Source organism: Schistocerca gregaria, chromosome 4 (genome assembly GCF_023897955.1).
Source record: "Schistocerca gregaria isolate iqSchGreg1 chromosome 4, iqSchGreg1.2, whole genome shotgun sequence".
In the NCBI taxonomy this organism is placed as follows: domain Eukaryota; kingdom Metazoa; phylum Arthropoda; class Insecta; order Orthoptera; family Acrididae; genus Schistocerca; species Schistocerca gregaria.
Window position 1 is genome coordinate 142539636 of NC_064923.1, and position 17729 is coordinate 142557364.

A 17729-nucleotide genomic window follows, 5' to 3' on the forward strand; every position below is an offset into this window, starting at 1 on the left:
ACTGAATGTCTCTCCTTGTTCTACAAGTGCATGAATAACGGCTTTTTTGTACTATTGCAGGTCAACGTATGCTTATTGTTGAGATGTGTGAAGTCAAGCAACAATACAATTCGTTTATTAAATTAAGATCATCAAAACATTATGCTGCCATTACTGTTGGGTTAACTATTTGGTGCAGTGGTAGTTCATGTAAATAACGTAGTAATTTCAGTGTCACTATTATGACAAAATGATTTCTTGCTGAGGAGTAGCTTGATGCATTAGTAAATGCATCTTGTGGAAAGGAAAATATTTAGGAACGAGAAAATCACACCAATGACGACGACATTCGCCCTACATGTGAATCACATAACACTTCAGTTGTTTATACCACACATGGCAATGTGCAAACGGTGGATGTGGTTGAGCCAAAAGATTAATCACATGGAGCTTACAACCATTCCCATAAAATGGAAAACCAACAGTGCAAACATTATAAAACTGACTCCTAGTCCAACAAGATAAGTAATATCCAGAGATATACGAGGGCGTACTGAAAAGTAATGCCTCTGAATATTTTATGTGAAAACTCTTAAAGATTTTTAAATGAAGCAAATATTTCTCTTCTTCATGTCTACATATCAGCAGTCTTCTGTCGCTATAGGCTTCCGAACAGTAGCAGGTGACATAGCGATGTGTAATGCAGGTATTTCAGTGCGTGAGAAACACCATGCTGTTGTCGAGTTCGTTCACCCTGTCATGTGGCTCGATATATCGGGACCGTCACCGTTATCGTCCTTCTTATGCCAAAATCACGACAAGACCCATTTTTTCCCGATTTGGCAAAATACTGTTAAGAACTTGGCTCAGGTGAAAAAAGTAACACCATCCGTTAGCGCAAAATATAAATGAGCTTCAGTTCTATTTACGTCAACAAGTTTATGTTGACAAAGTCGTCTCACAGATGGCATTGCATGTTGCGTACCCTGTATAGAAGATGCAACCACCTTCTAACTATAGCGTCATCATTCGAGAAGCTACCAGACTCTCCAGTAGCAAGCGGCTGGAATTATTTTAAGCAGCGACACGGGGAATAATCTAGTAGTTACCATCTGAAGAGCGATCTGATGAGACGATTCCTTCTACATGTAAAACGAACAACGAGAGCAAGCTTGTAATATTTGAAGTGTTTACTGCGTCTATGTAGGGCATGGAGTGAATAGTGAAGTGTACTTGCGTCACTACAGTTTTACTGTCGACTGTTTACAGTCTAAGAAACTTATCATAACTTACAAGAGAGAGTGTCACTTGTCGGATGATTACATAAGAAGGTTGTCTTTTGTCAAGAAAGCACGTAAGAATCAGTAAGTGTTGTGTAAGGTTTATAGCTGTTTCGTCTCAGTACCTCTCGTAGGTTAGGGCAGATGTGAGGCATCAGATTTCTACGGAGAATCATACTAATAGATTCGGAGTAGCATAGATATCACTGCCTATTTCTATATTCATGAATAAAAAAGATACCCTGGAATAATAGCTCGTTGCTGACAACAGCTAATAAACCTGTCAATCATCGCCAGTCCGTCAGTTCTCTTTGTCTCTCCCGCTAAACTCAATGCCGCAATGTATCCTGACTCTGTAGTCGCCTCAAAGCTGTCTACAGCCAGGACCAGAGTTTCAGCTCGCACCACGCTCCGTGTCCTAACGCATAAAAGAACTGCAAAGAGCTTCATTTTACACCATAAGCCCCGACGCATTGAACCACAAGTTGTTCAAAACTTTACTTCAATTGACGGAATCCCACAGTAGCTTTTAAGTTTGATTCCCTAAATAACGAAACATCGGAGACAATTGCCAAGTTTTGTCTAGACACTTGAAGACAACAGCAAAATTCCATTAGATAAATTAACTGTTTTTTGTGGAGTCAGCGGCCAGCGGAATGTGTTTCACCTAATCAAAGAATAAGTAGGAAAAATATAGGAGGAACTGGATGCCCTGCGCATATTCTCCACAATACTGTATGAACTGCTGCTGGAGTCTTAACTGTCGACATTAAAATATTTAATTATTTTCCAGTATACACAGTAAGTAAAGAGAAGACGAATAAATTCTGCTTATACGTTGGTGTCAATCTTCAGACTGTTCCGTCTCACTCAAAAACAAGATAACTGCCGTTTATTTCCACACTTGAGAGAATTCTTAAGCTATTGATTCCGATACAACAATTTTGCGACGCTGAAGATATGTCATCTAATATAATTTCAGGATTTCTTTCACTGTTCGGATCAGTCAAATGTACTTCACATTTCTGCAGTCAAACTTGGCTCAGTATGGTAAATACCAACACTCAAAGATGTCTGACTGTCTGCATGAAAGGGAGACTGCCAATTGGATTGGCATGCAAAGCGAGAAGAATATGAACAAATTAAGGACTCAGAACCATAACAAGGCAATAGCAAATTTGATTTCGAAATTTGAGGAAGAAGCAATGGCTTTCTATAACACAGCATTTGTTTAGTAAGAGAAATGGTCTATTTTTTTAATAAATATCAAGTATTTCATTGGATGACGCCATCTGACACCCCAGATTGGGTGATGACAGAAAACACTATTATTTACCTGACTAAAAATTCTGGAAGATTGCAGGCGACATTTATTTTCAGTAATATATGAATTTGAAGAGTTCTTTCGAAACTAACCATGAACTGTGGGTCTTAATAAAAAACGCTTATACTAATGTTTTCATTTTCATTTCTGTGCCCTCATAGTATCCCGTAGAGCTTCCAGCTAGATATTACAACGCTGTCCACACATGCAGGACCCTCTTCTTCATCAAGAAAATGTTAGACTACGCATGAGTGCTGCGGCATTTGATTCCGACGCCATGAGTTCACTGTTGTTAGTGATTCTCCACACAGTCCCGACTTAGCTCCCGACGATTTTCAGCTGTTTACTCGACTTAAAGAACACTGTCTAGGACTTCACGTTGATAGTGATGAAGCGGTGCAAACAGAGGTGAGGTTGTGGCTCCATGTCAAAAGAGTGAAGCGGTCTGAAGTGACGATACCAACAAACTAGTCTCTGCTCTGAAGAAATATGTTCCTTGAGGAGGTAGTTCTGTTCGAAAATAATTTTACAGATATGAAGTATAAAGATGTAAAAAGTTAATAACGTTTGTTTTATTTAAAAAGCGTTAAGCGATTTCACATAAAAAATACGGAGCCCTTAATTTTCACTTTGGCCACTGTTACTGTATATGTAAACCAATGTTTGCTTTTTTTTACCGTTGCCATTGATCTGCTTTGTATCATATCCACTAGCACTGTAAAGGTACTGTGAGCTACTTCTCGAGTAAGCGGCTCAACTACGCCTTGCAACTTCACGCTAAACTCACCATTGGTTACCTACAGAACAGCCACCTGTTGCGATTAGAGCCAATATTGTGGTTGACGAAGTGGGGCCTCGAATGCTGCAAACGTCATTGGCCTTTTTCCACCGCCAACGCGTGTGGTTCCTTGTGAGGTCATAACTTAGTAATGACGAAGAACAGACACAAAAGAATCACTTGGATGTATCAGTGTGGAAGGAAGTGGGACACTGTAGTACTGCGGAACGATACCACACATTTGAAGTTCGATATAGATGTGGATACCGTGGTGAGGAATACCACAGAAGACGGTTCTGTTGAAGAGGGGTAGACATCTCTAAAGCGGCCGTTAGAGATGGTGAACAGTCAGATACAGGTAGAAAGAAGCTATCTAAAGAGACATATCGGGTAACACATATTCAATTCATTTGATGGAGCAGGTACAAAAAAGTTCAGGCAACAGAAACAAATCACATAGGAATCAAATAAACAGGAAGTGCAGGGTTAAATGGCTGCAGGAATAATCCAAATGGAAAATGAACGTCATTAGGGCTGACTCTACATATCGAAAATTCAAACCAAACGTTGGTGAAATTAAAAGCTACAGTGATAAGGTTAGGCGTGAAAGCAAAATTCCATTGTTGAATGCTACAGTGGCGTCCCATCAACGGCAACCAGTGATCACCCACGCGCCATGCCTGTCCAAATTTGAGACGGATACCGGAATGATTTTAATAGCGTGGCCATGGACAGTGTGCAAGACTATGGGGACGGTAGAGAGGCTACTGTGGGTTGTAACCAAATCGTCCTAACCCGGGGCGGCAAGAACAGAAAGGTTATTGACTTCGAGACGTCATTTAGTTTAGTGTTCTCTGGCCACAATGGAGGCTACCACTTGACAACGTCATAGTTTATTGAAAAATATGCTAATACTCTGAGAATGACATTTAAAAGTTAACGAAACCGTATATAACTACAAAACTTATCTCAGATATTGCTCCCATTATAGTGATGTATATCTTTCTTTTAGCTTACGTTATCTGATCCAAATTATATGGAAACATAGTAGTGACCATTATTATGGATTGTGCCTAATGGTAAAAAGGTGTACTATATTTAAAATCTATTGGTTATGACCTGTAGATTAAAACTGAAGAAACTGCAAAAAGGTGTGAAATTAAGGAGATGGGACCCGGATAAACTGAAAGAACCAGAGGTTGTACAGAGTTTCATGGAGACCATAAAGGAACAATTGACAGGAATGGGGGAAAGAAATACAGTAGAAGAAGAATGGGTAGCTTTGAGGTATGAAGTAGTGAAGGTAGCAGAGGATCAAGTAGGTAAAAAGATGAGGGCCAGCAGAAATCCTTGAGTGACAGAAGAAATATTTAATTTAATTCATGAAAGGAGAAAATATAAAAATGCAATAAATGAAGCAGGCAAAAAGGAATACAAATGTCTCAAAAATGAGATCGACAGGTAGTGCAAAATGGCTAAGCAGGGAGAGCTAGAGGACAAATGTAAGGATGTAGAGGCTTATCTCACTAGAGGTAAGATAGATACTACCTACAGGAAAATTAAGGAGACCTTTGGTGATAAGAGAACCACTTGTATGAACATCAAGAGCTCAGATGGAAACCCAGTTCTAAGCAAAGAAGGGAAAGCAGAAAGGAGGAAGAGGTATATAGAGGGTCTATACAAGGGCGATGTTCTTGAGAACAATATTATTGAAATGGAAGAGGATGTAAATTAAGATGAAATGGGATATACGATACTGCGTGAAGAGTTTGACAGAACACTGAAAGACCTGAGTCGAAACAAGGCCCCCGGAGTAGACAACATTCCATTGGAACTACTGACGGCCTTGGGAGAGCCAGTCCTGACAAAACTCTACCAACTGGTGAGCAAGATGTATAAAACAGGCGAAATACCCTCAGACTTTAAGAAGAATTTAATAATTCCAATCCCAAAGAAAGCAGGTGTGGACAGATGTGAAAATTACCGAACAATCAGTTTAATAAGCCACAGCTGCAAAATAGTAACACGAATTCTTTACAGACGAATGGAAAAACTAGTAGAAGCCGACCTCGGGGAAGACCAGTTTGGTTTTCGTTGAAATACTGGAGCAGGTGAGGCAATACTGACCTTACGACTTATCTTAGAAGAAAGATTAAGGAAAGGCAAACCTATACGTTTATATCATTTCTAGACTTAGAGATAGCTTTTGACAATGTTGACTGAAATACTCTCTTTCAAATTCTAAAGGTGGTAGGGGTAAAATACAGGGAGCGAAAGGCTATTTACAATTTGTTCAGAAACCAGATGGCAGTTATAAGAGTCGAGGGACATGAAAGGGAAGCAGTGGTTGGGAAGGGAGTAAGACAGGGTTGTAGCCTCTCGCCGATGCTATTTAATCTGTATATTGAGCAAGCAGTAAAGGAAACGAAAGAAAAATTCGGAGTAGGTATTAAAATCCATGGAGAAGAAATAAGAACTTGGAGATTCGCCGATGACATTGTAATTCTGTCAGAGACAGCAAAGGACTTGGGAGAGCAGTTGAATGGAATGGACAGTGTCTTGAGAGGAGAATATAAGATGAACATCAACAAAAGCAAAACGATGATCATGGAATGTAGTCGAATTAAGCCGGGTGATGCTGAGGGAATTAGATTAGGAAATGAGACACTTAAAGTAGTAAAGGAATTTTGCTATTTGGGGAGCAAAATAACTGATGATGGCCGAAGTAGAGAGGATATAAAATGTAGACTGGCAATGGTAAGGTAAGCGTTTCTGAAGAAGTGAAATTTGTTAACTTCGAGTATAGATTTAAGTGTCAGGAAGTCTTTTCTGAAAGTATTTGTATGGAGTGTAGCCATGTATGGAAGTGAAACATGAACGATAAATAGTTTGGACAAGAAGATAATAGAAGCTTTCGAAATGTGGTGCTACAGAAGAATGCTCAAGATTAGATGGGTAGATCACATAACTAATGAGGAAGTATTGAATAGGATTGGGGAGAAGAGACGTTTGTGGCACAACGTGACCAGAAGAAGGGATCGGTTGGCAGGACATGTTCTGAGGCATCAAGTGATCACCAATTTAGTATTGGAGGGCAGTGTGGAAGGTAAATATCGTAGAGGGAGACCAAGAGATGACTACACTAAGCAGATTCAGAAGGATGTATAGGTTGCAGTAGGTACTGGGATATGAAGAACCGTGCAGAGGATAGAAGGTAGAAGCTAACCTAAGGACATCACACACATCCATGCCAGAGGCAGGATTCGAACCTGCGACCGTAGCGGCAGCATGGTTCCGGACTGAAGCGCCTAGAACCGCTTGGCCACAGCGGCCGGCTCTCTCTCCCTTCCTCTTGTGAAAGAAAATTATACTCTTACGTATTCCATGATGGACTGTTGGTATTAACTGCGTCAGTCTCTCTTTTCATTTCATCCCACAACTCGTTTGGAGAGTTTACACTCTCATCATAAGGTATAATATTGACGCTATGTTACATTTTTGTTGCTTTGGTGCAACCAGTTGTTTGTAGTAGTTTCATTTTATTCAAAAACGTGCCACAGGTACGTGTCAGCGTAATACGGCACTAAGATTACAAATTTTAAATGGTGTTACAGTTACTTACAATCTGTGCAAGTGCACGGAACCCTGCTCTTCATGACAAGTATGCGTTTGTCACAAAATTTTTTCTTATAGAACATGAACCGATGACATAAGCAAACCTTGGCCGGCCGCGGTGTTCTCGCGGTTCTAGGCGCGCAGTCCGGAACCGTGCGACTGCTACGGTCGCAGGTTCGAATCCTGCCTCGGGCTTGGATGTGTGTGATGTCCTTAGGTTACTTAGGTTTAAGTAGTTCTAAGTTCTAGGGGACTAATGACCACAGCAGTTGAGTCCCATAGTGCTCAGAGCCATTTGACCCATTTGACATAAGCAAACAAAAATTATAATGATGTGAAGATAGCGTGCCTTGCCCCAGAGATCATTCATTATTTGCTCCAATTGTGGACCGTAAATACAGGTAATAATTATGGAACTCTTTCCTTTTTTAAAACGACCTGTTAAAAGTATTACTATTGCAAATACACGATATTAAAGACAAAAAAATAAAAAAATGTGAAACTTGCAAGCTTAGTATTAACATAATCTAATTCTTAGTGTTTCTGTACAGTGCTTTTGGAATTATCTTTTATTAAGGCGTCTCAGGATGTAGAAAGTGGAAAGAGTTACAGTGCATCATATAGTATATCTGCGAAGCTCTTAAAGAAGCTGACTGCCACTGTCTCAGCTTTCTAATTTAGTGTGTTCTGTGCTTATTTTCTCTTGTGAATGAAAATTTCCAGTTTTTCATAAAGAATGAGTTTGTGCCCTTGTTTATTTTGTGAAGTATTATTAGACTGTCCTTTTTGTAATTAAAGGCATGTCCAATGTCGTGAATGTGTGTAACCATGGTAAATTGGTTGTGTGTGTCGTAATAAAGACGCTATGTTACATTTTTGTTGCTTGGATGCGGCCTGGTCAGGTAATTCACGTAAATAACGGGCCGCTGATTCCCGTACGTGGTGATGGCGTCCAATGGCGAGAGACAGAGGTCCTATAGGATTCACATCAGTCGAATTTGTTAGCGGAGACAACACAGTTAGATCACTATAATGCTGCTCAAATTATTGTAGCACGGTTCCGACTTTGAGAGACGAAGAATGATTATGCTGAAAGATAGTATCACCCTCGAGGAAGACATCAAACATGAGGGGATGCAGGTGGTTCACAGCTATTACCACAGGTCCCATGGAGCGCAGGAGAATGTCTCTCATAGCATATGACTGCGCCCACCAGTCTGTATCTGTGGTGTACTGGAAGTTTCGGGCCACATTCACCTCAGTGGCTGCGTTTGTAGAGACGACCACCGACCTACTGTACCAAAAATGTGATTCACCCGGAGAGACTACACGTTTACATTTATCGACTGTCAAATCCAGATGGTTCATTGACCACTGCAATCGTAATTGAAAATGTCATCGGGTCAACTTGTGAACACGTATGGGTGTTCTGCTGAAGAGCTCCAAGTTCAACAGTGTACGATGAACGGTGCATGCACCAGCATTGTGGTCTTTCGGCAGTGATGCCACAGATCATCATCTATCCCACTTTACAGTGCAGACAAGGCTCCGCACCTGATTTTCTGTGAAGCGGCTTGCATGTCCCACAATTTAGCATATACTGGTAATTTAACTGTCCTTCTGCCTCTTTCCGTAGATGTTCATGACAATAGAACTTGAACATACGTCCAGCTTTGTTGTTTTTGAGATGATCGTTGACACCATCTTGGTGATGACGATCTGCCCTTTGTCAACGTCGCTTATCTTAATGGGTTTCTCCATTTGCAGCCCATTACTTAGCGTGGTAGGTCCCCCGTCCGCTTCAGCTCCGCTTACATACTTTTGTCGTACTGTTTTCGCTCATCAGTGTATGGTCCACCACTTAATCCTTTCGTCAGCAGTGGGAAACATGCTTCCCAGTACAATGAACTCGCTCCTAGTCCCGTGGGATTCACAGTTCCCACCTCTGTATGGAGCTACCACATAGTGAACAGTATAGGGTACTACTTCCAATCGGGAGTTCCCTCCGTTTATGCTGTACCTTCGCGCAGAGGGATTGTATAGCTGAGTGTTGCTTTGTAGAGGAGCCTTTCAGTGCTGTTTGCATGGCATTTTGTGATTTTTTCCTCAAAGCTATAGTATAAGGTAAAACCTTCTGATTTACCCAAATTTATGAAGGAAAACGTAAAATTGGAACGAGGAGAATTCCAGTTTGAAACAAAAGGACCCATTTTTGCAGTAAAATGGATGGATAACCGACCAGTCATTTCCTGTTCTCAATTGATGACCCATGAGAAACACCCACAGTGAAAAGGAAAAACAAGGATGGTACTAGTACAGAGATTTCCTGTCCTGAAGTTGTGGCAGAATACAACAAAATAATGGGTGATGTCGATAAGTTTGATCAATTACGAGAAAGGTACGCTATTGGCAGACGTTCTGTAAACTGTTGGCACAGAATATTTTATTTCCTGGTGGACGTTGCTGCGGTGAGCGGTTTTATACTGTGGAAAATAAGTAAAAGACAAAGTGGACAGCATGATCAGCTCACATACAGGACACATCTTGCCAGACAATTGATTGCTGGCTTCTCATCCCAGAAAAGGCGTGGATAGAAACCTGTCTTTCTGGCAAAAACGGGTGAAGTACCTGAAGATTTTCGCCATGTGGCTGTAGCGGAGCATCAACCCATTTTAGGAGAAACCTACTGGACGTACCGTCATTGTAGTACCAAAACTGCGGGAAAGAGCACTCACTGTGTTTGTACATATTGTCAAATACCACTTTGCATAGACTCATGTTTCAGAAAATTTCATGGCAAGTAATTGTGAACAATCATTGTAACAAGAGAAGTAAATTTGTCAAATAAATGTGGCATATATTGAAAAAGTTGTTTTTGTCATTTAGCCCAAGGAAGGACAGTGGAAAGAATACTTCCCACCTTGTTGTGTGACCTCACTTTCACACCTGGAGAAAATTTGATATTCTGTATGATAATTATACCTATCTGCTAATTACTATCTGCTCTCCATTCATTTAAAAAAACTGCTCAATAATGTTGCCCACGAAAGGGTTATGTTAGTAAAGAACATCGTTGTAATCTTTGTTTTTTTATGTTTTTGGTTTGTGTTCTGTGAGACGAATTAATATCATATATTTACGACGAACCGCAGGGTTCTGTGCACTTGAAGCCATTGTAAGTAGCTCTACCACCGTTTGGAATTTATAATTTTGTGCTACGTTACTGCTACCAAATGACTGTTACAGGTTTTTGTAGCAGTAAGATACCACAGAAAACAACTGGCTGGATCCAGCTAGCGAAAATGCAACATAATATCATTGTTCCAACTGGAGTTGCTAGTTTAAACACTCGAAACGCATCCTGGAGTGAAATGAAAAGTGTGATTGCTGTAGGTGATTGTTTTATTCAACTTTTATAATTCAAACTATGCTGTAAGAATCACGTTATGTTTTCTCCTCGCTGAAATCATATTGCTGACTTTACGATTCAGTCCTTTCACCTGAGTGAGGCGAGGGAGTATCTTCCGGGTTTTCTTTGCTATTCACAGTGCACCTCTCTCCTTGTTGGTTGTTCTGATTACGATATAGGATTTTGATGTGACTGTCGTTGCCTGGTGCTAGCTGGAGAAGACGTTGAGATAGGTTTACGTTGGCCCATAATACACTTCTGCTGTGTACAGTATCCACTATACCTGTGCCAATGACTTACATGTTGCGAAAATTGTCAGATAGCATCCTCCAATTGAACCGTGTCTTCTGGCTATAACTGAAGTCCCCAAAGCCCATGTAAGGTTATGTTGTAGAGGAAGAATTCACTGATTAATTCAGTCATGGTCTTTGGCAGAAACCATTCCAATGGAGAATTTTTAGGTGTCTGGAAGAAGTAATTAATACGCTCAAGGAGAAGAGTAACTCTTACAGACTTGTATGTAATCATTTTCGCTTTCCATGAATGCTGAGGAGATTATTATCAGGATGAATGTAGGTCACAGCCATACGAACACTTCTTGCCGTGCTATAGTTCGCTTTCAAGCTCAGCGATACATGTAAACTCATCGCCCTACGAAATATCATGAAATGTGGCATTTGCTATGCACAGGAGGAAGCTACCTAAACTGTAAAATTGGTAATCAGTGCTAAACAACGTACTCATTTAAAGCAAAACAGCTTAGTGAAAACGATGTCGTCTTCCTTTCGCTACTATTGCTAATCATAGCAGCGTCAAAAGCAAGTAAAAGACAGAATAAGTTGTTAGTGGTATCAAATTAGTTACATGATAAGGCACTAAAAATTTTCTTAAAACAACCTGCCAATGATCTAATGTCATCAGTTTTGGTACGAGGTTGAAAACTACAAACTTACGCTACTGGCTCTTCACCAGTATATGGATGGCAGCGCACTGAAGCAATGGTGCCATGCAAGCATTATAGAAATTATGTCGTCATCGCTGTGATTGACTCGATTAAGTTACACAAAAAAATAAAGAACCGCGAAACAAACGGTTTATCAACTAGTTGCCAGCGAAACACAATTTCTTTATGAAACACACAGATTATGGTTATGAAGAGCATACTAAAGATGGATGCTGCAATGTCTGTAAAAATGTAACACTAAAATAAAAGCAGTGTTGCAGTGACTCGTCTTCACATGACCCACGTGAACGATGTACCTCTGCTAGTGGTCGCTTATTTGTCAAAATATTTTAGCGCGGCAGTGAGATGTAGCAGCCTGTGACGTTATACTTTAATTGCAGTCGACTCGGAGAATCCTGTGTGACTAATGCTACAACTAGTCAGCTGACGCAGACAAATAGCGGACGAACGTGCACAGAATCTAATGCTTCTGGAGTACAATACCGTGACCACCTGTAGAGAAGGTAGTGGCCGCTTTTTTTGCTATAAAAGGGCGATTCGTGTTCATTGTGGCCACAGAACCCGAAAGATGCAGAGGAGCATGGTCGTCTTAGCTGTAGCTCTCTTGACTTCAGCAACTTTTCTCTTGTGTGCCGGAACTTCAGAGGTATTACTCGATTCAACCGATCATCATTGGGACACCCAAGATTGTGAAACAGAGAAACATTCTGAAATATTTTCGCGCCACAAAAGGAATATCTTAGTAGCATACTTCGATAAATGGTATCAACCAGACGTTCAAGATAGCGGGGACTACTGTAAAGCCTTATTTCTAGATGGCGTGGAAGAACGTCTCTATAAATCGGACGCTGGAAAGATTATTCCTACAGCAGAAACGCCTCGTCTTGATTTGGTGCAAAGTGAATCACGGCACTCAGCAGTATCGCGTATCGATCGTAGTCACGTCAGACCTGGAGTGTGGTTTGGACCACGTGTAGGACGACGCCTTCCAGAGCCTGATACACCGTTTGGACCTCGTACTGGACGAAGCACTCCTGCTCCTGGTACGTGGTTTGGCCCCCGTGTTGGACGCAGCAATCCTGATTCTGGCACATGGTTTGGCCCTCGTATTGGACGCAGCAACCCTGATCCTCGTACATGGTTTGGTCCTCGTATAGGACGCAGCAATCCTGATCCTGGCACATGGTTGGGCCCTCGTATTGGACGCAGCAATCCTGATGCTGGCACATGGTTTGGCCCTCGTATTGGACGCAGCAATCCTGATTCTGGCACATGGTTTGGCCCTCGTATTGGACGCAGCAACCCTGATCCTCGTACATGGTTTGGTCCTCGTATTGGACGCAGCAACCCTGATCCTCGTACATGGTTTGGTCCTCGTATAGGACGCAGCAATCCTGATGCTGGCACATGGTTGGGCCCTCGTATTGGACGCAGCAATCCTGATGCTGGCACATGGTTTGGCCCTCGTATTGGACGCAGCAGTCCTGTTCCTGGTACATGCTTTGGACCACGAGTTGGACGTGCCGATGGAGAACAAGGGTCGCCGTTCGGACCGCAAGTTGGTCACAGCCATGCAGAACCAGGGAAATTGGTTGGACCTCGTGTTGACCCTAGCCGTCATGAACCATGGATGTAGTATGGACGTCGCGTTGGGCGCAGCTATCCAGATCCAGGCATGTGGTTTAGACCTAGTGTTGGACGCAGACTCTCTGAACCTGGGCTCAGAATAAACATCAGTCTCCCCCTTAGATCTTGTCTTACTGTTATGAGAAAATTTAGCACATGACAGTTTTAAGCCTAATCATCTAAACGAAATTCTTGAAACAATACTAGAAACTTTTTTGTATTCTTATGAGTTGTAAAACTACGGATCTGTATTGTTCTATGATGTTTCAGAAATAAAGGTATTGATTCAAACTAAAGTGTTTCCATTTATTAATGTTGTTTGCTTTGTTTGACACGTCATATTCTTAAGTGACCGATATGGAGTCTTAGGAAACGTACTGACTCCTTTTGGGTCTAGGTTAACCTAAGCACCAAGCTCGTGAGGTATGAATCACATTTGTAGTTATGCTGAGAAGTAGACCTCTCCAACAGTAAGAAAGAGACGCTACCAAATGCAGTTATATCCTTGAATTTCATAATCAATCCCTCTCTCTGTCTTTGTAACGGGCATAAGTGCAAATCTTTCCATATTTCTATTGGTAACTAAGGACGGTGTACTGAAGTACAAGACATCAGTCTTTACGTCATTTTCAGACTGGTAATTGTAGTTATTACAAGTCATAAGTTTTTATGTTGGTTAGTACATCCATGTATATGTGACCAGAGAAAGCTACTGAAGCGCATTTTTCCTTGGGCAGCAGGTCAGGTGCTGAAGTGCGGATGTGTGATCGCGGAACGCTTAGTCTATACTGACAAGTGGAGTCCACTTCGTGGTGCAGTTACGACTGTGCAAAAAAACATATCACGTCAAGACAATTGTGATGTTCTTGGGGGAAAACTGTTCGACAAGGGAAAAAGCAGCCAATAGACTGATGCGTATATATATGAATGTTCCACAAAAACATCTGCGCTTATAAACATTACAAGACACACACACACACACAAACACACACACACACACACACACACACACACACTCACACACACAACCGGACTATTATGCGCATAAGTTGTGGTTAGATTATACCGCCGGCAACTCATCCATTTTAATTTCATACTCGAAGTGAACATGTCTGCATGAATTTGTTTTCTTCTTTCAGAGAGCATCATTTGGTACGCAAAGAGTGCCACTCTTACGAATTTTAAATAAAATTTTAGGAATATCTTAAAAAAAAAACACTACACTTTAATTTTCAATTTACGTTCAAAATCACGGTCAAGATATATATATATAAGAAAGCAAGGGACAAAGATTAGTACTCATGAGCTTTAAAATGCATGCCGTAAGAGCTATAGAACTTGTCCAATAGAAGAGGTGCGTTTCACAGTAGCAAAGATGCAGAAGTGCTCATAGCTCTGAAGGTATGCATTGTTAGTCGATATTTTCTGCGCCGTATATGGGGATAACGCCATTAGACAGAACACTGTTAGCCAATGATTCTCTCGTTTAAGGAGGACGTAACTCTCTAAGTTCAATAAGACCATAGGGCTTTGATGCAGATCGTTTAAACACATTAATCCACAATGATCCACGTCAGAGTACTCGAGAACTGGAAAATGTGATGATCTATGTTCATTCCACCATTGTGCGATATTTGCATGCAGAGGGGAAGATTCAAAACTCGCGTGTATGGCTACGCCATGCTCTAAGCCAAGGTCAGAAACATCGGTGGGTTGCCATAGTGCATCGTCATGAACTGGATCGTAAACAGTACCGTTACTGGCGGTGAGAGATAGTGTCCTTACGCTGACATAAGGAATAAAAAGGAATGATTGACCGAAACAAAGCAGCAACTTCTCGTACAAAGACCTGAACACGTCCATAAAACGTAATGTTATTCATCTGTTGGATCAACGACGGTGTGGTGTACTGCGAATATCTTCACCGAGATTTAGCCATCACTGCTGACATTTATTACCAACAACTGAGACGCCTTCCGCAATCAGTGAAAGAACAGCAGTCAGGAAGACGGCGTGAAATTATGCTTGTCCACGATATCGCTGGCCCTCATTCTGCTAGATTGATAAAAGCACTGTACTACCTAGCGCCCTCAGATTTTCACCTATTTCGTTCGCTGTCGGGCAAACTTCATAAAACTTAGTTTCCGGATGGAAATGCGCTCTGTACATGGCTAGACGTGTTCTCTGCCTCAAAACCACGTGATTTCTACAGTCGCGGAAAAGAGAAGTTGCCCCAGAATTTGCAGCCAGTTGAAAATAATGAAGAAGAATTGTCTCTTCTATGTGTCTCAGTTACGTTTATTAAATTTATGTAAAAACGCTACGAACGTATGCACCAACCTAGTAGATGTTTTCTATCCAAGGAATGAGCGCTAGATGAACAGGCGCTCACGTCTTTCCACGAAGGTTAACGTATGCCTCTGTGTGACCAGGGAAAATTACTCTGCGCCAACGGAAAAATTGCTGGACTATAGCATTTTTTTAATTGTGTGGCTAGGGTCTCCCGTCAGGCAGACCGTTCGCCGGGTGCCGGTCTTTCAATTTGACGCAACCTTGGCGACCAACAGTCGATGGGAATGATAGGATAATGATGAGGACAGCACAACACCCAGTCCCTGGGCGAAGAAAATTACCCGACCCAGCCGGAAATCGAACATGGTCCCAGAGGATTGACAATCCGCCACGCTGACCATTCAGCTACCAGGGGAGAACAGGACTACAGTGAAGGGCGTCCTTAGACCGTAGCGTCCGGTGCTGCGTAATCACAGCACAGGGTGTGGAGTTTTCGGCTGCACGCCATATGCTGTTTCAACTTTACTATTATCTTTGGGTCTATATGACCTGGAAAGGAATTTGTTCTATACTAACTTTCATATACACAATGCAGCACTGAAAGATCCAAGTCGAAACAAGGCCCTGTGAGTAGGCAGCATTCCATTAGAACTGGCAGGCTTGAGAGAGCCAGGCCTAACAAAACACTACCATCTAGTGAGCAAGATGTATGAGACAGGGGAAATATCCTTTGACTTCAAGAAGAATATAATAATACCAATCCCAAAGAAAGCAGGTGTTGACAGATGTGAAAACTACGGAACTATTAGTTTAATAAGCCACGGCTGGAAAATACTAACACGAATTCTTTACAGACGTATGGTAAAACTGGTAGAAGCCGACCTCGGCGAAGATCAGTTTCGATTCCGGAGAACCTGACCCTACGACTTATCTTAGAAAATAGATTAAGGAAAGGCAAACTTACGTTTCTAGCCTTTGTAGACTTAGAGAAAGCTTCTGACAATGTTGACTGGAATACTCCCTCTCAAATTCTGAAGGTGGCAGGGATAAAATACAGGGAGCGAAGGGCTATTTACAATTTTTACAGAAACCTGATGGCAGTCGAGGGCATGAAAGGGAAGCAGTGGTTGGAAAGGGAGTGAGATAGGGTAGCAGCCTATCCCCGATGTTATTCAATCTGTATATTCAGCAACCAGTATAGGAAACGAAAGAAACATTCGGAGTAGGAATTAAAATACATGGAGAAGAAAGGATTTCTCTCCGTGTAATTATTACATCCCAACCTGGCAATTGTCCAACAACGTGCTAATGCATCGCTCTTTTCTGTAGTGCAGGTACTATCATGAAGCATAGTTTTTGCAGTAGTTCAAGTACTTACACGTAAGAAACAAAAATTTACATTTTTAAAACAATACAAAAAACGAAAAAACGCACTAACGTTGTACAGAACTTGAGTTCTCTGCTTATTGTGAGTTGTTTCTTCTCCCTAATGCAGCTCTGGCAGATGACTTTTCAGTGACCTCCATGCAAGCTTCTCGGCAATACTCTACCTTGTGCGACTCTCTGGGATATAACGCAATAGTATGTCAGGCAGCGTCAAGGCAGGTTAATTAAATGCAGAGGTGTGGCTTTCAGGACCCTCGAAAAGTTCCTTCTTACATGCAGGGCTCATTTCCCGGTAACTCCATTTGTTAGAAATGCTGGTAGCTGTCTGGAAGCATCTTCGTAGAGAGGTTTCCAAGAATCCATGTTGGGATACCACCAATCACATAAATTAACAACTTCTGTAATTGTTCTGGAATTTCATCTGTTTCCATGATAATAAGACACACACCAACTATAAACTTCCTCACTAAAAGGAAATATTCGTTGTTGCGTCTTAATTTTTGAGAAAAATCGGAGATCAAATAAATGCGTGGTGTCTGTTCTTTGGAAATATCCGAAAGAACAGACACCAAGCGGAATCGGTAGTTGTGGTAAATATTATCTAAATTGAAGGTGGAGTGCGCGAGAAAGGCATTAGCGGCGGCGAATAAGAATGTGTGGAGGACCGGGACTCGAAACCAGGCCTTCTGCTAATTAGGCAGCTGCATTAACACTGCACCACCTTGACTCAGTGTTTATCGCAAATTCGCGGACTATATCGGCATGCTCCCCAAGTGACCCCCACTCCCTAATAATGCCACCTATCGACAGTACATGTACAGGTCCTGCATGCGCACTAATATTTTACAAGGTGTTCCATTGATAGCGACGGTGCCAAATATCTCACGAAATAAGCATCGAACGAAAAAACTACAAAGATCGAAAGTCGTCTAGCTTGAAGGATGAAAGCACATGGCTCTATGGTAGGCCCGATAGATGGCGCTGTCATAGGTCAAACGGATATCAACTGCGTTTTTTTTAAATAGGAACCCCCCCTTGTTTATTACATATTCTTGTAGTACGTAAAGAAATATGAA

General features: G+C 41.6%; 1 protein-coding gene across 1 annotated transcript; it reads left to right on the top strand.

The window, feature by feature from the left end:
• The first annotated feature begins 11917 nt into the window (after nucleotides 1–11917).
• Nucleotides 11918–12985, top strand: LOC126267641 (uncharacterized). Its single transcript, XM_049972942.1, has one exon. It carries the CDS (start codon nucleotides 11918–11920, stop codon nucleotides 12983–12985), a length of 1068 nt encoding a protein of 355 aa, XP_049828899.1.
• Nucleotides 12986–17729: the final 4744 nt, after the last annotated feature.

Excerpts from the sequence above, each read along its gene's own strand:
- LOC126267641 (XM_049972942.1), top strand. The coding sequence starts at position 11,918 with ATGCAGAGGAGCATGGTCGTCTTAGCTGTAGCTCTCTTGACTTCAGCA.